The sequence below is a fragment of the Amblyomma americanum genome, chromosome 2 (genome assembly GCF_052857255.1).
Source record: "Amblyomma americanum isolate KBUSLIRL-KWMA chromosome 2, ASM5285725v1, whole genome shotgun sequence".
Classification (NCBI taxonomy): domain Eukaryota; kingdom Metazoa; phylum Arthropoda; class Arachnida; order Ixodida; family Ixodidae; genus Amblyomma; species Amblyomma americanum.
The window spans coordinates 153,114,401-153,136,435 of NC_135498.1; the positions used below are offsets into that span (position 1 = coordinate 153,114,401).

The 22,035-nt window shown below is 48.5% G+C and overlaps 1 protein-coding gene across 2 annotated transcripts in view; it reads right to left on the reverse strand.

The window, feature by feature from the left end:
• LOC144121913 (unconventional myosin-XVIIIa-like) overlaps positions 1-22,035 on the reverse strand; it is a 260,448-nt gene that overhangs the window by 160,783 nt on the left and 77,630 nt on the right. For both annotated transcript variants that reach the window (XM_077655352.1, XM_077655351.1), the window contains exons 2-7: positions 16,945-17,962; positions 16,253-16,468; positions 10,713-10,889; positions 5,020-5,239; positions 2,794-2,933; positions 2,051-2,151 (exon numbers count right to left, since the gene is read on the reverse strand). In XM_077655352.1, coding sequence (XP_077511478.1) covers positions 2,051-2,151; positions 2,794-2,933; positions 5,020-5,239; positions 10,713-10,889; positions 16,253-16,468; positions 16,945-17,889 — 1,799 coding nt within the window. In that variant the 5' untranslated portion in view covers positions 17,890-17,962. The remainder of the gene's footprint in view (positions 1-2,050; positions 2,152-2,793; positions 2,934-5,019; positions 5,240-10,712; positions 10,890-16,252; positions 16,469-16,944; positions 17,963-22,035) is intronic.

The window sequence follows — 22,035 nt, forward strand, 5'->3', positions numbered from 1 at the left end:
GTCAAAAGCTTTAAAGTCAGTCATGGTTCAAGAATGCGGCGTCAGGTGCCCCCCTTCAACTAGTGGCACTGAACTAGATGCACTCCTTCAATTCACGCCTGTTAGCCACCTACGGTGCCACAGTGGCAGGCAAAATGCAATTAACTGCAGTTTCATGAAAATACAGCAAAATCATTAATTCAAGCTTGAAGTGACTGGCCACTTTCGTTTGAATTATCAAAAGTGCACCTTATTATGATCCAGGGCTAAATGCCATTAGCGTAATGGGTATCTATACATACAAATAGTATTTTGGAGCCTCTTTTCAATGCATGGAGCCATAGCTATAAATATTAGCATACCATAAATGACAGGTGAAAGGCACTGACATGTGCATTCAACAAGCATTTGTCGAACGGTTGTGTGGTCAGAAAAATTTGAGCTAGACAAAAAAGTTTAAGCTAAGTGAAACCACGGTAAAAATTAAAAGGCATAAAATGCTTCAGGAATGTTATCAGAAATACAAAATTTTGAAATTTGTTTGAATTAACTGAAAGTACAAATTATCAGAGTTTGAATGACTGCGAGTCTACTGTGGTTTGGCTCCACTGTTTGGAGCGCATCTTTTGTGGGGCATTTGCTCCTATGTTCTTCAGTTGTGTCCGCCTATATATTAGTAGTACAGTAAAAGCTCGTTAATTCCAACTCAAAGGGGACCGAAAAATTGTTCGAATTAAGTGAAGTTTGAATTATCGAATGGGCACTAGAATGAGTGCCCATTGCGCCCCACCGCGCGGACAGAATCCTAAGCAGTCATATCTAGACTCGTTATCGCGGGCTAGGCACTACTACATGTTTGTGGCGGGCGATTCTGAGAATCAAATTCATGCGGTCCAAATGGCAAATCAAATAAACTGATCGGCCAGTAATGTGCCAGAAACAAGTACTGGAATGCATTCGTGTGAGCAGCGAGCTTTAGTGCTGGAATATAGGACGTTATTTATGCTCCAAAACATGTTTATTTTCAGGGAAGGGTTGTCAAAATTGAAGTAATCAGTGATCTGCATTCGCTTCCGTTTCTTATGCCGAGACTCCATCAGCATCATCTGCAGCTTGCCCAAGAGCTCCAGTGCAACGTCCGAGTTCTCACTGGCACAGTAGCGTGCTGCAACATCGAGCGCTGAAGCTACTTCACATGCTCTTGGCTGTGGCATAGGCTCGTCGCCGCAGTCGGACTCATCACTGTCGGCTGTGCTTATCGCATGTGAGCCCTGTGTCGTCTGCTCACATCATGCAGCCTCAATTATAGCAGTGTCACTCAAGGGCTCCATCTCCACACTGCTGTCCACGTAGCTCGCAGCACCAACAAAAAGCATCACGGCGAGGCCCGAATCACCGTACTGCGTTGTGTACACCGCATAATCGCAACCCAGCGACCGCGGCACAACGAAAACCTGGAACGGCTTGCGGCTTGGGCGAAGCATCGGCGGTGCGGGCAAGTGCTCCGGCAGCGAAAAACCTGCTTCGGCATGCACCGGAGCGCGGGCCGCGACAGCCTCGTGCATTCGGCTTTTTTCTTTTCAATTGTTTTACATTTCTAGTGAATTTGCAGCGTGTTGTACTCGCTATGGGTCAACTTCTTTCTACAAGGAGTGGTGTCAGCCAAGGGCTCCTAGTTTGAATTAACCGTAAGGGATGCTGACTTGTTCAAATTACCGGGAGTTTCCCCCCACTGAAATAAAGAGAGCTGTGCCGAGACCTGGGTGTCAGCTCGAATTAACCATAAGTTCAAATTAACAGAGTTTTAATTAACGAGCTTTTACTGTAGTACGATGTGGCAAAATAGTATAAGTGTCCTGTGACAAAAACACATTCAGAAACACATTCCCTGCAACTCCATTAGGATCATCCCATACTAAATGTCAAGGTGAGCGGGACAAGTATCTAGTGTCTGAGCAAACAAGACGGCCAAGGACACTCTTAAAGTACAGCTGGCTACTCCTGGTCCTGAGAAGCAGCATGCTGCTGAAAGGTACTGTGGCAAGTGTGTCTACTCCACGGAGTAGCCCACCTGAGTGGATCTCCTGCGCCAGCCAAGAGGTAGTAGAAGATGTGGAAGTTTGGCTCGCCTTCAGGCCTCCGGGAGACCCGTGACCGCTCCAGCATCAGGGCCTCCACAGGAAAGAAAAAGGAAAGGATATATGGAGGAACTGGAGAAGGCTCAGTCCCCACAAATAACAGTCTGGGACGCTCATGCCTTGTACAAGCAGTGTGAGACAATTTTGCTTGTCATGAGTGCCAATAACGAAAAAATGTCCAGCTCTCAACCTCTCACAACAAATACCTTCTCAATGTACAATATGAAAACAAAGCCAGCCAGTTTCCCATCGCTGAACACTCATCACTGAACTGCGCTTTTACCGCTTTGCTGCAGCCGTGGCCTAGTGGTTTGAGTGTCCACCTCACATGCCAGAGGTGCAATGTTCGATACCCAGTGCCGCTGGGTACCCACCGATTTTGTAATGGGTACAAACTTTTTCCCAGCCTGATGCTCAGCTTTTCAGGGATGAAATGCTTGGAAAAATGGTATTTGCCCCCTCGTTAGAAAAATTGGAAAAATGGAAAAATGCCCCCCCTTGGAATGGTATTTGCCACGCTTTGTCTCCTTTCAAGATATACAAATTATCTGGTCTCCAATTCAGTAATTGGAGCAAGCTACATTCATATATCCCTACTGAATGTGATTTCAAACTATCATCGCTTACATGCCTGTGGCTCGAGCACAGATGCAGGTTATGAAGGAGACCCACCCACCTGCACAGAGGCGGAGACCACCTGCCCCATGTGATCAAAGTCCAGCGAGAAGAGCTGGGTGAAGCGCGAAGCATTGGCGTTGGCTGCCGTGCGACAGTTGCCAAAGGACTCCAACAGGGCTGCCGCTGCTGTGAGCTTCTCTGCACGACACCACAGAGGAGAGCGCTTATGTCTCTGTGTTGTTAGACATGCACTGTCTTGAACAACGAATTTAAGTCATCTTTAAGCATACAGACAGGATTCAAATTGGTACACACTGACACACTTATTTTGCCATCCTCATCAGTTGACAGAAATTTATGCAAGGCATCGTGAAGACTAACCGCCAAGACGAAAAATTCTAAGCAACAGCCTGTTGCACTCTTCAGACAACATTCCGTCAGCTCTTTATCAATTTTTAAAAGCAAACTCTGCAGTTTTCAACTAAAAGATCAGATGGATGCTGAAGCACATTTCTGATGATTGTCACCAGCTCCCGAGTTTAACCTTGTGTGCAGGGTAGCTCAATATGAAAGGGAACACGGAAACACGTGGCCCCCGCGCTTCGCGAAGCGCTGCTGCTGAAAGCCGGCGAGAATCGGCGAGAAAGCAGCAAGCGTAGTAAGCACAGCCGGCTGCTCTTTCCGCCCATGCTCCTGGTGCTGCCCATTCTCACCAGCTGTCGATGGCAGCGCTTCACGAAGAGCGAGGGCCATGTGTTTCCGTGTTCCCTTTCATATTTAGCGACCCTGTACATTATGGCACCACCCATTCAGAATCACAGCAATTGTCCAGCACCCATCTGGAAGGCCCTTGATTTCTCCAGATATTTTCTTCTTTTCTAACCAATGGTGTCCAGTGCACCAAAGGGACCCCAAGAGAGTGTCTCAGCTACTAAGGTTGCGTTTGCACATGTCCCAGCCACAGTAAAGTGACTATAGACATGACGCAGAGATAAAAGGCGGCCCACATTGCTACTAAGTTAGTACTGAAGAAAGCAACTTTCAGTCGAGGCCCCGCTTTTTCCTTGTGGTTTCTGCACAAGCGGCCCTGCACTGGAAATATTACTCACCCATAGATCACGCTTCATGCAGCCCCAAAACTGGTGCAGTGCTGCGTGGAGAAGCCTGAACACCATCACTGCTTTAACACCCTAACCGACATATCTTCTTTTTGAAAGATGGCCCCAAAACAGTCATATAGTACCCATGGTGCCATCTGTAGACAAACCAACAGAATGCTTTGGATGAGCCCTACTCACGTTACACTGAACACAGAGCGCCAGAAAACACATGACAAGCTGGATTCACCATGAGCCAGAAATGACAGCTGGCTTATGAAGAGCACGGCTCATGCAAGTCCGCTATGGGTCAACTGGCAATTTCAACACTACTTCCAATGCTCGTACAAAAAAATTTTCTAAGCATCACCTGAAAGATTCATGCATTCAACCTCTTCGAGCTCACCAAATGCTAAAATACGTTGAATTGCTCTTGAACCGTGAGGGCTTCTGCCGAAGCACCAGAAGTGGGAGACAAGGGAGGTGCTGTTGAGTACCCAGCTTCCAGCAGTTATATATAAGATGCAGTCAAGAATGTAACAGCAATAGTCATTTATGCAACCATGCACCTACACAGTAGAATTTCACTGATATATGTTCCCTGTACCATGTTCAAAACCATGAGTACTGAGATGTCCTACTGAGTTTATATTAATTTTCTTCTGGATGTTCACAGCCAATATAATTTTCTGGTAAGTATGTCCATAATTTCATCAAATTTTGACTACATGATACTGCTGTGAATCCGTACTGTTTGTTTGTTCACACTCAAATCCGCCGGCACTCAGCTTCATCCTTTTATTTACGAAGCCAGATGCGACCACACTTTTCTTGAATGATTGCAGCCGCATGCAACTACTACTCCCGCTTGGTTTCAGATGTTGTGGTTTCTTTGGCACCTTCTTTCGATGGTTTCTTGCTACCTTTAAACTGAGAGCTGCCTAGAATGGCAGGCATTCTGTTTGACGAGTGCCGAGCACACTTTTTGCTGTGCCGCCACAGAGTCATTCAGTTGTTTGAGGGCGCGAGTCAGCGCAAAGAAGAGTTTCTTTTGGCAGGCATTTCACTGTCTTCCAGACTGCCGTCACTATAACATGACACCTTGCGGAGGTGGCTTAAGCAGGTAGAAACCAAAGCAGAACTTGGGGATGTCTTATAACTGGCGACGATGACAGGGAGGCACTAACCGGCGAGGGCATTCCCGGAAGCGGGCGTGGGAGCTGCAGTGATGCTCAGATACTGCAGGACCTGTCGGGCAGCCGAGCTCTGTCCTGCACCGCTACGTCCCAAGAAGAGCACTGTCTGGTCCCTTCGGGTGGCAACCAGGGCAGAGTGAGCACTCTGGGCCACCGCGAACACATGCGGCGGCAGGTCGTCCGGCTTGCAGCTTTGGAAGAGCCGCATCACCTGCAGTTCCATGCACACACACCAAGTGTTAACACACAAAATGAACACAGCAGGTGGTTGCGGCCATCCTTAGCAACTATTATTGCTCTGTGTGTGTTGCGAGAGGCCTGCACATTCAAATGAGACCACACATGCTGCCTGGAGTGCTTCCGCCAATTTTCTCAACTACTGCTCGCTCCAGAAAATAGGGCATTGTGACAGCTTGCTTTGAGCATGCTGCATTTGTTGCAACACCCTCAGCAGAAGATGATGTTTGCAAAGACAATGTGTGAAAGCACTACTGACAGGAGTGGAGACGTTCCAGAGTGAGACGGAAAAAAAAAATCTTCTAAGATAGGGGTTCCGGCCTGTGTTCACTATCCCAATCAGGAACTGCATAGGCCAGCCATGGCAAGGGGATAACTGAAGGTGCTAAGGTGAGAGTACCAACACAGAAAGATCACAAGCTTTGCGCTTCAGTGCTCTGTAAAATCAGCATTTCTCATCTCGTTATCTTCAATGTCTGCAAGAAATTTCCTGGAAGAACACTGCATGGGGAGTGCTTTAGAAACACTGACGCATATTCAAATTCCAAGGTGGAAATGGTAGGCCTAAGGGACAACTTCAGGCTTATGCTTGCATCCTGCTCTCCAGAGCCCTTGCAAGTTTTGTGAACAGCCAATGCTCCAAGTGCTAGTTTTTTGTGCTGGGAGGGCGAACGACGGTACATCAATCCTCCGCGCCTTTCAATCATCAGCCCAACACACTCACCAACTCTGGCACAGGACAGACGCCCAGCATTTGATTTTCCCTGCTGGTGACATTGCCCGGTAATTCGAGAGGTGCCGGTACGCGTTTGTTTGTCAGGAAGCGCAGCCCCCGGGCTTTCCAGGAACTGACCGGACTGTTCACGTCTATGCGGCCAGGTAGCTGGGGACCGCCAAAAAGAAGCACGCAGGAATGGTGACCGCTCAGACCCGAGACCGCCATCTCAATCTGCACTGTGCGTGCTGCTACTTTAAGTCACAAGAAGCTTCAGTTGCCACGCATTTTGGTGGCCACCAAAGAGGAGCAAGATGAGAGTGACCACGATAATATCAGATTTCTCTTTGCCAATTTGCACTGTGTTCAGCATCCCTGCATCAATGCTATCTTTGATACACTTACCGTATAAATGCGTGTAAGGGCCGCATCCGTGTATGGGCGCACCCTGTTTTCCCAAAGGAAATATTTAAAAAAAAAGATCCGTATAAGTGCTGCGCCAAAACTTTCTATGAACCACGCAAGTATGCACACGCCATGGCCTCCGCGATCAGCTCCAGCTGCAAGCAACAAGGCGCTTGATCGCGGAAGTCACGCACATGCACAGGAGCTTCCAGGTGCCACCCACAGATGGCGCCCGAGGCCACAGGTCATCATCATCATCATTAACTTTTTCCTCCACTGCGAGCTCCCACCGTCCATATCGGCATCAGTATCACCAGCTCCAGCTTGTTACGTGACAGCGCGCTCGTTCGGTCGAAAAGGTGTCGGCACCGTAGTAGTAGTAGTTGTAGCTGTCGGCACCGCATGTCGAAAATATTCGGGAGCTGCGTAAAAATTATATGCCATACACACTTAATTAAAAAAAAAATCGGGGTCTAGGCCGAGAATCGAACTAGGGCCTTTAACGTTCAAGATGAGGACACTCCCCCTCCGACACAACGGCTCGACGTTTGAACATGAATAAAGACGCGTCTAGTGAATGCACGGGTTTCTTAGAAACGTTATCTTCGAGATGTGTGCTGAGGCATACATGAGTAATTATGAGCGTGTAAATTACAGATATCGGAATTAAGCGAGTGCCTTGCTTTTCCAGTAAATTTCCTCCGTGCTTGGCGTGCAGTCATGGCGCCAAAGTGTGGCAACCACTGAAACGCCCCTTTCGCCATGCACGGCGCTGGCCTGGCAGATGGCACGTGCATGGGTTGCGTCAATGTAGTATCGTTCGTTTCTGAACAGGAGTGATGGAACCACAGTCGTCTGCGAGTACTAGTGTGGAGCAGCGTCTGTGTTGTTTTCAGAGGCCTCCTAGAGACTCCGGCCGATTTGCCCAACGGGCAAGGCGATGGCGTTCCGTAGACTCCCTGGCAGCGCTGCAACACACTGTCGCGTTCCACTCCTAAAGGCGAAGCTTAAGCGTCCTCCAATTTTTGTGGCTGTCAAAGGCACGGGAGCTGTGGTAGCGTGTTAGTTCACCGTAGTTGTAGCTTTCATGTCCTGCCGCCGAGCATTGTAATTTTAGCACGATGGACACGCACCTTAATAGCTACACAGCTGGTAGTTTACTCTCAAACACAGCAGGCATGCGGCGAGCAGGAAATTCAACATGACCGAGAAGTGCGCCCAACGATGGTGCAACGATGGTGAGGAACACAAGCTGCAAAAAGCATGCTTTCCGAGGCAAGCTGTACAAGTTTCCTGAACTGGAAAAGCTGCTCTGCTATGTGATGGAAGTGCGGAACAATGGCTACGCATTGACAACGCACATGCTGCGCGACTTCTTGAGGGATGAGCATGCACCAGAGGAAAGGACCAACTTGGAGTCGGAAGACACCGTGAGTGACGATTGAATGTAGAATAAATGCCGCTCATTCTCTGATTGGCATGTTTTTACTTGAAAAATTTGTTTTCTGCACATCGCGTTTATGGGCCGCACCCCGAAAATTGGCCCTTGAATCTGGAAAAAAAAAGTGCGGCCCTTACACTCGTTCATAAGGTATTAGATGGTTTGTTTCTATATGTGCTGGTTCACGTTACACTTTTATCAGGTGTACTGCTGTACGTTAACAGTGTTCTCTGACTGGTCCTTACAAATACATCCATGCATTGAAGTGCAAGTTATGTGGCCCTCAGGGTGGCTCGAAATATTTTTGCGCTGAAATGCAGATGCTTGAGGACATCTGTGGACACATGACTGCATCAACAGTGACAGCATGACAATCATCAGCATTGATGCCTCTTGCCACCAGTTTCTATTGAAACTGATGGCGCAGCCAGCCCTGCCACACCTAGATGGTGCTTTCAACTAATACAGTAAAACCTCGCTAATTCGAACTCGAGGGGGACCGGAAAATTGTTCGAATTAAGCGGAGTTTGAATTAACGAGCGGGCGCTAAAAAAAGCGGCCATCACGCCCGGCAGCACGGGCCGAAGCTAAAACAGGCATATCTGAGATCGTTATCTCTTACTACGCGCTACTACACATTTGCGGCGGGCGATTGCGCGAATTAAAATCATAGAGCCCGAATGTCGAAGGAAATAAAGTTAATTTGTTTTTGCGGTTGGAGCTAACATCAAAATGCATTCGCGTAAGCAGCAAACTTAATGATTAAATATGACATTATGCTTCAAAAACATGTTTATTAACAGCAGATTGGCAAAGCATATCAAAGAGAAAAATAATCGGTGATGCGCATTTGCTTTCGTTTTCTTTGCCGTGACTCGACAAGCATCGTCTGCAACTTGCCCAACAGCTCCAACACAGCGTCCGAATTATCATCGGCGGAGAAGTTGCGCACAGCCAGATCGAGTGCTGACGCTGTTTCACATGCACTCGGGGAGTGGCAATGGATCGTCGCCTCCGTCGGACTCGTCGTCGCTGTCAGCTGTGCTCGCCGCGCCGGAGTTGTGCGGCATCTGGTCACCGCAGGCCGCTTCAATAATCTCGGCATCACTTAACGGCCCCGATGTCTCCACGCCGCTGTCAACGTCTACGAAGCTCTGGAAGTCAACACCCTCCGATAAAGCAGCGTAGGCAGGGTGCAGCGCGACGGAGTCATCACACTGAGCATCCAGCTCTGCCGTGCTGCAGGCTTCTGGGCCTTCAATGAAGCCGCACTTTTGATAACAGTTCGCGACTGTGTCCGCCTTGACAGCATTCCACGATGTTGCCAGCATGTGGCAGGCTCCGACGAGATTGACGTCATACGATTTGCCGCTGTCCATACACACAAGAATCCGCTCTAGGAGGTGGCGCCTGTACAGTGTTTTGAGGTTTTTAATAACCCCAAGGTCCATAGGCTGCAGCACAGCTGTAGTGTTTTTCGGCAGAAATGCCAGACGGATTGCCTTCAGTCCGCTGGTGTCGCAATGGGCTGAACAGTTGTCGACGAACAACAGAACATTCCTGTTCTGTGCCGCGAACTTCCTGTCGAGTGTGCGCAGCCAATCCGTGAAAATTGCTCGCGTCATCCACGACTTTCTGTTGAAAGTATAATCAACAGGGAGAGTTTTTAGCCCTTTAAAGCAGCGAGGCTTCGCTGCTTTGCCTATAACTAGCAAGCGGCACCGTTCCGTGCCAGTCGCGTTTGCGCACACCAACACAGTCACTCTTTCCTTGCTTCTCTTCCCGCCTGAACACGTGTCGCCTTTGTAACTGACAGTCTTGTTCGGCAGCAACTTAAAATAAAGCGCGGTTTCATCTGCATTGAACACATCGCTGAGCGAGTAATCGGCAAGGTAGTCCTTTAGTTGACCTGCTGCAACGGCTTGCGCCGGAGCCACCGTGGCCGGAGCAAAGGCGGCGCCCGCGGTATGGTGGCTACCTGCGTGACCGCGCGTCAGCCAAAAATAGACAAGACAATGCTCCGACGCTCCGGCAGCAAAAACCTGCTACGGCATGCACCGGAGGTTTGGTTCGGGCAACGAAATTCACGTCTCACCTCGTGCGTGCTGACATGCGTGCTGGCTTATTTTTTTTCTCATCATTCTGCATTTTTTTTAATTTTCAGCGCATTGTATTTGCTACGAGGTGACTTCTATATGCGAGGAGCAATGCCAGCCATCGGCGCCTAGTTCGAATTAACCGACGTGGATACCGGCATATTCGAATTATCGGGAGTTTTGACCCATTGAAATACACAGGGCTTTGCCGGGACCCGGCCGTCAGTTCGAATTAACCGGAAGTTCGAATTAAGCGATTTCGAATTAACGAGGTTTTACTGTATAACAATATTCATCAGCACACAGTGCACCACTCGCACTGGCTTTTGCAGCACATTTCCCACATCCACTCAGCTCGCTTCCATGAATGACACTTTGTGCATGCATATACCTCGAAGAGAGAGAGAGAAAGAGAAAGCAATTCACCTTTTTCACATGCTCCCTTTGTACATGCGCACCTCTCCTCTACCCTCCCCCAACTCAAAATAAAACACGAGTTTGAAATGCGGTTCTGGAGTTCGTGTTGGTGACAGAAACAAACTACAGATGGCGGCAGCTGCAAGCAGACGATTGGCACTTCGCATGCGCGATTGCCGCGTTATGGAAGGTCATGCATTTGTCTTGAACCAGCTCTCTGAGTAGCAGATGAATTTTCATGTACTTCATGTACTCCTCAGAGAGTGCCACACATGAAAACGGTTCATTTCTTGTCCAGTCTCAAATTTTGAGAACGCACCATCTGCATATGTGTACGCTAGAGCCACCTGCTTTGCAGAAAGCGTTTGCTGACCTTGTCCGAGTAGATGGCCAGGGGGCGCTGAGGGTTGAAAAGCAGGAGGCCTGACCCAGCGTAGGTGTGCACAAGGCCAGAGGCAAAGCGCTCCCGCAGAACATGCACCATGCCAGCCTCGTTGAGCTGCCGTAGTTGGCCCAGGTCCTCCACAAAGTCCAGCTCCGGAGGGTTCGCCTGCACCCAGTGCCACACAGCACCAGTCATCTCAACCAGCTCAAGAACCACATAGTCGCTTCAGATATGTGTCACAGATAAGAGGGGGCAGAACATGGCGAAAATTTTTATGTTTTACACCACGTTGACCAACAACTATGCTAGCATTCGGAATTTAATGAAGATCCAGATTAAACTAATTGGTGCATTCGTAACAAATTTCATGTTAGACACAAGACTAAGGCATAGCGCAAGAGTAGACAGGACAATGTAGTCAAGCACAGGTCAGCATATAATCTTTTATTTGCTACACTAATGCACAACTGTCATAAAAATAAACATTAGACAATAAGAGAAACAAAAGTAGTTAACGCCACAAGGAACACATGAGAGATACAAAAACAACAACATGAAAGAAAGGACCCTGAGAAACAGTCAGAGGGCAGGTAATTACCATTAGCTATGACATGACCCTAGTTGTGAGCTGCCATGCATGACCACACAACTAAAGAGGGGGATTTCCCTCTCTCGCTTCCAACCTGCCAACCGTGGCAGGTGGAAAGTGAAAGCTGGCTCTTCTGTGTTCGTGGCAGGTGACCAGAGGTAGCAACTGGTGACACTTGCCATCTTGCCGGTGGCAAAGTGTGACACGGGACCTCTTATGCTACTGCATAATAAATAGGTTCATTGTTTATGAAGGTTTAACATCCCAAACCGACTCGGGCTATGAGAGATGCCGTAGCAGAGGGCTTCAGATTATTTCGACCACCTAGGGTTCATTAACGTGCATTGACATTGCGTAGTACATAGGCCTCTAGCATTTCGCCTCCATCGAAATGCAACCGCCACGGCCGGGATCAAACCCGCGTCTTTTGGGTCAAGCAGCCAAGTTAGCAGAGGCACTCAGCCACCGTGGCAACTCGCATAATAAACAAAATCGACCGTATGTCACAGATAATGAGCCAGGGGGTTTGCTGCATGTATCAATTAAGAAATGTATTTCTCCGGTTGATAAGCTATGCATGGAAATGCTGAAGGATTTCCCAGACTGCATACACAGGCTTCAACAAATTTCCACTTATTTTACAGGAGGAGATTAACTCTATGCCATCGTCATAATTAACCACAGTCGCACACGAGAATATTTGCAAATGTTCCTGAGCTTGAAGGTCATTCTGTTTGCATAACTGCAAGAGTTCTTTGATGACAGTTGTCTTCTTCCTCCTCCTGTCCCCTCGCTCTAGCCCCCTTAATTCTCTAGGTGCAACCCCGCTCCCACCTCCCTCCCCGAAGGGGTGCAGGGATTCAATTATCACTGCCAAAAAAGGGGCAAACAATGCATTCCTTTTCACCACCTTGTTGTTCTTGTGGTGGTCATCTAGTATATACACAGGGCAATTGTTTTTTAACTTTACACATTTTCATTTTTAAAGCTGTGAGAGATAAGTCGCTGCGATTCATTGAGCTGGATTGTACAGCAAGGCGGACATTACGCACCTCATATGAACCAATAATTAGGCGAGAAATTAACTGAAATTAAACATCTTTATTTTTTAGTTTAGGAGGAAACATTATACTGCAAAATTTAGGTCCGTTAATGCCGAAGATGAGCTGTGCTTTTAAATTTCCTTAATCAGCAAAATGCCCATTTAAAAGCATGTTAAGTTGGCTATCCCGCATTTCACATTTTAAAAATGGCGTCTTTTGCACTTTTTATGCATAAAATACAGGTGAAGTTGATGTATCTGATGATGTAGAAGAAGTTGACCTGATTTCGGCTACAATACCACGCACTGCAGTGGCAATTTAAATATATGCAATACAGGAGGACCAACTCAGCGAGCTTTCGAATGCATTTTTGACGTTCCATATTTCGAACCACATTACCGATAAAGAAAAATTCAGAAACTGGGCTCATCTTCAATATTGATGACCATCAATTTCACTATATAGCCTTGACCCCTAAAAGCAAAAATTAAAATGTTCATTGTGGTTCATTTCAATGAATTACTCATTTAATTATTGAGCCATATGAGGTACATAATGTCCTCCTGGGTGTGCAATTCAGCTCAACAGACCACACCAAGTATCTCGTAGTTTTTAAAATAAAACAATAAAAGTTAAAAGAAATCACCCTGTATACATACCTATTATATACACAGGACATTCAAATCAAAACTTACCACATTTGCGGTGTCATTATCATTTCTCTGTTCGTGTGCATGCTATGCAACATTATTCTTTGAAACGAAAAGAATGGCATGCAACAGATTTCTTTCAAATAGACTCAAATATATGCAGCAAAGTGCCTTTGGTTGCTCAGTGCCTAAGTGCACTACCTTTCTGTGACAGCGTTTTCTAAACTGAGGATGCCTACCAAAATGTTCACTGCCTTATTCACTCACCTTCCTAGTCTCTAACAGAAAAAAAAACCATAGACATAACACAGGCTCAGGCAAAATGTGTGCAGGGCACAACTACGACAGTATAATTTTAAGACCATCAGCTGCTGCCATATTTACACAAAATAGAGCAAGTTTTCTTTTTTCAGGTAATCTTTTTCGGAACACCTCGATTTATATTCGTAACCATGACAAAATATAACGCGATTTTTTTTTTGCTGCTTCTCAAGGTATGTGCCATAACCTTCACCACCAGACTCGCAAGAGGCCGCACTGCACGCAGTGGTGAAGAAGAGAACGCGGAAAGAAGGCGGCCTCGGGCCGTTAAGGAAGCAAAGGCACTGAAAGAGTGGATGGAGTAAGGAAACGTAACGAAATTAACAGAGAAGTTCATCCAGGCACCGTAGGGAAAAGAAAGAAGGGCCAAACGGGTGCAGCTCGTAACACGAAGCAGCGGCGGCACGGCGGCGACGGCCACTGCTGTGCCTTAACACGTCGGAAACATTGCTACGTTCGATGGTGTCGCGCGCATTTCTGAATTGTTACCTCCCACATAACAACCAGGTTACCATTATTTCCGTCTGTTTGCATGCTGTCTGCGTTTTTTTTTTAGGACAGGGTCCCGTTGTAATCGTAATGTCTGTTTTTATTTTCCTGATGCCTCAAGCTCCCTCCACGTTTTACATTCGTGTAAATACGGTAATCAATCCATCCGTTTTCATGTCCACACCCAGGGCCTGCAGCGAGCAGTAAAGAACATTTCATTTCCGTTTTATAGAGTCCTCAATGGGCGAATGCTATAGACAGAAGTCCTTGCAAATATACACTGAGCGAACTGTAAATCAGACAAGCTTGTTTTTTAAGCTGTGCTTTCAATCAGCATTTACTGCAGTCATCGCTTTAGGGTGGCCTGCGCCACTGGAAGAAGAATTCCACTAGTTTTTCTGGTCGCCACAAGATGACACTTCGCTAAGTGGCTCATTTTCGCACATTATTTAAAACCTCTTACAAGGGTAAGAGCCTTGATGACAGAGCAGTAACTCTTGCGTAGCGTTCTCTCATTCTTTCATTTTTCCACTGGATAGTTGACTCGTTTCTTCATCACCGCCCTACGTGTCTGTCAGTGCATCCTCAGTCTAGTGCCCGCATTCAAACAAAAAAATGCTTACCACACACAGTGTTGTAGGCGTTACCGAGAAAAAGTAACTAAATACGTTACTCGTTACGTTAAAAAAAAAAGGAACGCGTTACCGCCCTACGTTACCTACAAAAAAAGGTAACGCGTTATCGTTACCGTTACCGAAAAAAAGTAACACCCGTTACTTTGCCATTACTTCATGGCCATAAATTTTAATTTTTGATCACCTTAAGAACTTACGATAACAATTTTATAAAGCTCACATTTCACATATAACATCTAGCCCAAACAACGATTTTACGCGATATCCTGATTTAACGAGAATACTTTGCACAAATGTGCAGCAGCTTAGCAATGTTATAGTGGCATAAAGTTGCCTGTAGAGTTACATGTGTTGGATTCTAACTGTGTGGCACATGATGAAGCCATCTTCTGAATGTGGTGGTGGCATTAAACACAAAATGACACTCCATCATCAATTCTAACTTCACAAAGAAAACATCGCTGAACTCTCAACAAATTTAGAGTAATTCTCAAAAATGTGATGTTCCAAAATGCTCGGCATGCTTCCACTCTGTAGAGAGTTGTGTGTGTGAGTGGTTTGGGAAGGGGAGGTAGGTGAAGGCAAGTGTGTGAATGCGTGTTTGTGCAGGTGTTTTGTGCTTTATGGCTATTCTGTCTTTTTTTTTAGTTGGGTGCGTTGTCAAGGGCAGCTGTTTTCTGGCATGCAAGCGAGCCCCAACAAGGGTTGTCGGGAGCACCTGTACATTTTGTTTATTTACATCACTTTAGGTGCTCTGTGCTTTTTTTTTCTAAAAAAAGGGGCGGAGTGGGTCACAACTGGAACAAAAAGTAACTAGTAACGTGACACCTCACGTTACCGAAAAATCTTAACGTATGTTAACCGTTACAGTTCCGAATTGGTAACGAGCACGTTACTAAGTTAACGAAAAAAGTAACGCGGTACCGGTAACGCCATTACTTGTAACGCGTTACCGACAACACTGCCCGCACGTGTATAAAGCAAGTGCACTGTACAATGGCCGGCTGACCAAACATCAAGAAACAAGCGCCATGTAACAGCATCGAGTTTCTATAGTAATGAGAAAGTTCACGAATGTTTTTGTTCCTGTCGAAGAAATTTCACTGCTCGGCCAATAGAATACGCTGCAATCACAGGCTCTGTTTTGAGATGCGCAATTGGTACTTGATCTGGTCGCTGGCGTCCAGTGAGTTTCCCGTGCCGTGTCCCAACCTATTTATCTCACACGTAACATGCTCCAGATTCCATTCTATCATACTTACTCTCTGTGGTGCTGTCCTTGTGAAAGTGAACACAATGTGCTTTTTGGACGATAAGCAATGTGGTTTCCCTCTTTCATTTTAGAGGCCTTAAGTGTGTAACATAACAGCGACCAAAACCTTCAAGAAAACAGCTCGAGAAAAGACTGTAATGAAATGGCTTTAGAATTTTCATGCTGAGCAGAAACCATTTATCACTATAAGGAAGGCAGCGAAAGATAGGAGACAATTACTGGCACTATGCCACTGCCAAACATGAACCAAATGTGCTGTAGTCGACGGTTTGATGGCATACCGCCTGGTTGGGAATCATGGTAGATGAAGTTCACTGGTCACTGACCATGATCAAAAAAGAATGATGTTCCAGGAGGCCACAAGTGCTACGGCTCCCTTGTTCACAATATGAACAAGAGAACCATAGCACTCCCGAAACATCATCCTTTTTTGACCATGGTTAGTGACCAGTGAACTTTCATCAATTATGAACTGCAGAGGCTTAGGCACACACTGCAGTGGAACTCTGCGGAGAGAAAAAAGAATACCTTTTCAACGTCGTCCTCGTCCACCAGGACCACTTCGCCCGTGGCATCCAGGCGGACACGCAGCTTTCCTTCTTCATCAGCTGGTGAGGGTGACGACGTGCCACTCTCGTTCTTCGGAACCAAGGACGCACCCGTGTAGCCACCGCGGAAAAGCACCCAGACCTTCTCTGACTTCATCCAGAGCCGTTCCGCAGCAATCTCCTCATCTGTCTTGGCCTGAAAAACAACAAAACAACGCCGCAGAAATGTTAAGTTCATTCTTGGCTTGAATGGGAGTTTGAGATGAGCTCAGTCTCAAATACACATTCTGTTCCATGCTTCATACAAGAGAGTGCAACTGACTATTTTTTCTGCTACATAAATGAAGACTTTACCTCAATTTGACTATGAAGGGTGATCAAAAATGCCATCATTTGCTGCTTTGCTAACGTGCGACATTTAAACCAATGTCAGTAAAACAGCACACAAGGAGGATAGTGTGTGGGCAACAGAATTCCAGTAATTAATTTTTGGTGTTCTTTCCGCTAAGCACTTCCACTTGTATACATTACTTGGGTCTTGCCACGACAGCTGGATAGCCACAACCGGAGCCATATTCTCCAGCAGTAAATGGACTGGGAGATTATCGACCTCAGCCACATAGGCCCACTTCATGCTCGCCCCCCCCCCCCCCCCCCCCTAGATGCACCCACCCCGAGCGCCTTGTGTCGTCGGCTGCCGGTGCGGGAGAGCGTGCGGCCGCCCAGCGCCGTCGTCCCCGGCATCGCACCGGCCACGCGGGCCACGATCTCGCACAGCTCGGGCAGCGGCTGCACCTTGAGCAGCACGCGGTCTCCGGACGAGCGCACCATCTCGATGACCTCCTCGCGCGAGCGCTCGTCCACGCTCACGCCGTTCACCTCGAGCAGCCGGTCTCCGGGCAGCAGCCCCGTGCTGTGGCCGCCGCCGGCCAGCGTGCTGGGCTCGGCGAACATGAGCGTGCGTCGGCGCTCCTCGCCGGCGGCCAGCCCGTCCGACAGCGCCGAGCGGCGCAGCGAGAAGCCGAAGTCGCCCGACGGCTGCCGCGCCACGCTCAGCACGCGGGGCTGCGGGCACCGGGCGGCCGTGCGGATGGGCGGCAGGGGCCAGGTGCGCGCCGACTGGCCGGCCCCCGCCGACGCCCGGCGCATGGCCGCGAAGCGCTGCTGCAGTTCGCCGTACTCGGCCTCCGTCGGGTGCCCGTTGCGCACGGCCGTCTTGAGGGCGTCCACCAGAGGCTGAGCCGTCAAACTCGTCGAGCGCGGGGCCGGCCTGTCCGGGGGCTTGGACTTGGGCACGCTTAGGGTGCGCGCCACGGCCGGCTTCTTGGGGGGCACGGGGGGCGGCTTCTTGCCGGCGCTGTTGGGGCCGCCGTCCTGCACGGGTGAGACGTCGCCGGGGAGGGTGCCGCCCCCGCCGCTGTGGTCGGAGAAGTCCTCTTCTTCAGCCAGGGGCGACGCGAGGCCGCATCCCCGCGTCGGGATCGGGCCGGAGATGACCAGGTTCCGGCGGCGAACCTCGCTGCCCGACAGCTTGCCGGAGGACTTCTTGTCGTCGCCTCCGCCGCCCCGCCGCTTGGACTTGTCCTCTTTGTCTTTGGCCTTCTTCCAGGGAAACATGGCCGCTGCACACGGGGCCTGCTGCCCCGCTGCTGGATGTATACAGTTTACTGGGAACGACCCGTTGCGCTACCTGCGGTAAACAGAAAGAGCGCCACTTAACGAATGCCATATTTACTGAGGCGCAGAAGAAAAAGAAGAAGAAGAAGGAGAAGAAGAAGAATGAGCACACGAACCGAACTGCGCAGGTACAGGCAAGGCGTGGCCCACCTATACAGAAAAGCGAAACTACTGCGTCATCTCTGTACAAGAGACAACGACTTACTAAGCCGCCTCTCGCTGCACATGTCAACTTCCTCAGCAGCAGTACACCTGCCAGACTCTGTTGTGAAGTAACAGCACGGTGCGGTTACTGCACTCGATTAAATGCTCGGCTCAAATACGACCGCGACCGAAGACTGCGGGCTCATCTACACCGGCCTGTTTCGTGGAGTGTGACTGTCGGAATTACGCAACCTGTTTTTCAGGCCGTGCTAGCGAGATATTAAATACGAGGCAGCTGTCCTCGCAGCGACAGGAGCTTTGTAGGCATAGGAGTCAGCTGCAGAGAGCCGCCGCGTTGCAAGTCAGACAAAGGAACGGCCTCGCCGTCCAACCGTCGGCAGTGCATGGTGCATCTGCCGTAGCACCCAGGAAATGAGGTGCGGTGCATCGCTTAGCCCGCGAACTTCAAAACCGGACGTCTGGGATCCCCTGCACTCATACAGAAATGTTCACTACCCCTGCATTATGTCGCATTCCAATCGGCGATCCGAAGCAGCTCTTCGAAACCGCGAAGGAGCGATATATCCGTCGCGGTGCAATCAGAACCCGGGACCTGAATCCACATCGCCCACCGATATGGTTTCCTTGCTCCGGATCACCAACTGGCATACGCCACTAGAGAATATATTCGCACCCTGCCCGTGCCTGAGAATCCTCTCTCCAGCTCCGCGTTCTTAGCCGCCTCCACATCCGCGCCTAACCCCCGTAAGTTTAATTCCTCTAAAGTCTATAACATCTCCGTGCTTCCCCGCGTATCCCAGCTGGCCTCAACCTCATGCTCATCCCGAGCAACAACTGCCTTTTTCCCTGCCTCGTGGCCATCTAATCGCCACATTAATAATGACCCTCTACCACTGCCGAACCTCCTAGCGTCGCAATAGTTTATCTCTCTGCAACTTTTGACCGCGTGCACCACGCTCCACAGGATTCCAAGGCATCAAGGGCGAGATGAAATCACGACAAAAACACAATACCTTACACACTGCGTGTCAAACGAAGCGTGACCGGGTTGCTTGCACACAGCATGTTCGTCGCTGTTCCGAGCTCAGCGTTGCGATTTATTTATATTGTTAACAGCGAAAGCTGTCATAGCTATTGTTTTGCCGCATAGCCTTGTGGTATACGGCGGAATCTACGCGTCAGCCTTGAGACCTTAAATTGTTTCATTAATTTAATTCAACCACTATGCACTAATTTAATGGCCGCAGGTGGCAAAATCTAAAGAGGGCAATCTGCTCTCCCCGTTTAGACGAGAGGAGACAGAAAGGTGCGAGAATGAATAGAGAGAAAGCGAGATTGGATGGGAATGCCGTAAATGGCTAAACCAAAGCTACAACAGCTTTCGCTGATTAATGCGCGAATCCGGTAAGGCTTGCTCTACAAATTTTTGTTAACTAATAAATTAATCGAGGACATTATATACATGGTATCCAAGAGGAGACCACGGACTATAAAAAAAACTTGGGGACCTTTTTAATCACATTGCCGAAGAAAACACAATCAGTGTCTAATGTTGCTCTTACGATTTTCCCGCTAAAATTCCCCGGTTCCATTGCCCTAATATAGCATATGCATGAGCGCTCGCCTTCGAGAATGCTCGGGTACCTTCCATTGCATTATCATGTGGGATTATACTAATCCAACCCACTAATCCACATTAAAGGGCCCTAGAAAGGGGCTCTCAATAAAGTGGCGATATGTCTGGAATGCTAAAGGACACCAGTTCATAATTATCCCACAGCGAGAATTTTTAAGAACCTCTTCTGGAAGGTGAGTTACAGAGCGTTTACAGTGCGCGGTTCTGTTTGAGACCAACCAGATGGCGCCAAAAGCGCGCTAAGAACGCGGCGCCGTTACGGGCCTCGTAAGTCACCAGCGTGTACGCCTCCACGCAGCAGTGGAAATATCGCGGGTGGCTGCCGAATATATCCTTTCTGCGAAGATGTGGAAAGGCAGAGGAAATACGTGCTGTGTTGTGGATTGAAAGAATTGCGACAGAGAAATTATTCCGGAGCCCTCCACTACGGCACCTCTTCTTCCTTTCTTCTTTCACTCCCTCCTTTATCCCTTCCCTTACGGCGCGGTTCAGGTATCCAACGATATACGAGACAGATACTGCGCCATTTCCTTTCCCCCAAAACCAATTATATTATTATTATTATTAAAAGAGCGAGATGCGATCGTTTGCGGTCATCACGGATCCTGTACAAGGACGTACTGCCCCTGTCGCGCCCATTCGGCATGCGCCCTTTCCGAACGGGCGAACGCAACAAACGCGTTCGCCAGCGCTGGATAGCCAATATAGAAAGAACGGTTACGATCTTGGGAAATCTACGAGGGCAAGTGCACAACACAGCCGCATGAACAAGCTGCTCCGGCACCGAAACCGTCACTTCGTGCTTTTAGATGCTCTGCAGTTGCGTCTGAGTGTGTAGCGAGACAAAACTGCTCATAAGTTAAGGTGTGCGGCCATTAGTAACAGCACCTCCCGAGGACGAATCAGGTACGGAAAAGAAGGACGACTTATACGCTCCTACATATAGCTACTGCATACAGATTATGCACTGCACAGCCGCGCGAGCGTACAACGCTTACCGTCAGTCCGCATATTACATGACGTCTTGGCGCTACTGTTGAACTTCGCTCCAAGTAGCGCGGTTTTCGTGGACTATAGTCGGTATAAAGCATTTGCGTTACGGATGGTGTGCTAGGTGGTTGTCACTTCCTCGCGGTTCATGGGAGACAGACGCTAAAAGTGACTCCGCAGGCAAGCGCTCAGAGTAAAGCTGATTACTTACCAACAACGAGACCTCGAGCGTGGAGCGTACCACAATTTTATATGTGAGGCTGACATAATTGTGAACTTCGTGTAGTATTAACGCGTTTCCATGTGCGCGTTCTAACAATAATACCTGGGAATCCTTCGAAACGATTGCACGCCACCTCTTGAAGATTGCTTGATGCATGGTACTGCTACCATAAAGTTAACATTTGTGTGTCTATTTATTTTTGTCGCCTTACCGTATTTAACAAGCCAGCAGAAAATATTTTACGTTTCCTAAGCATGCACCGCTAACAGGTTGTAAACAAATGCGTACGATGTGCATGTGACCGTTTCAGAGCGGTGTCTGCATGCATGTACACAACACAGCAACGATCTGCGAGCATTAAACCTTGGCGTTTTAGATAACAATAAAAACATTCAGCAAAGCCTTCAGCGGATGCAAAGACAAGCATTCAGGCGATCCATCCCTTGGCACGAAGAGGGAGAGCTGAGCGGCTCTCCGCGACATGAAGCCCGATCACGTTTTCATCCCTCAAGTGACCACATTTAAGCTCCCACATGTCCTTCGAAGCTTTGGCCAAACCACAGTGTCGTCTGCCCACTGCTTACTCTACAGCCGTATCACCCGAAACACTGCCTGTCGGAACCGAGCCATCAGGCGCTGCAGCCGTCGCAAGATGCGCGCGCCGAGGAGCCAGGAGGCGTGTAATGGCGGCGTGCTCACGTGATCAAAGATGGCAGTCCCCACGATGCGGCGCTGTAAAGCCTGTATACGCAGACAAAATTTGAACTAACGCGTCTTCGCGTCTTTCCCTCTCCTCTCGCACGCCAAAACGGCGGCGCTCCTCCGCCGGCCATACAACTGTCAAGGTACACAAAGGATTAAGGCTATAGGTTGTCCTCATTCTCCACTGCTGTTCAAGCTGTATATGATAAGTATGGAAAGAAGGCTACAAAAAAGCAATCTAGGTTATAAACTGTCGTACAGATTAGGCGGAAAGGTTGTTGAGCAACTACTGCCGGGTTTAATGTATGATGACGATTTTGTACTGTTACCAGATAGCCAGGAATTTTTGCAAGCTATGGTCAATCGCTGT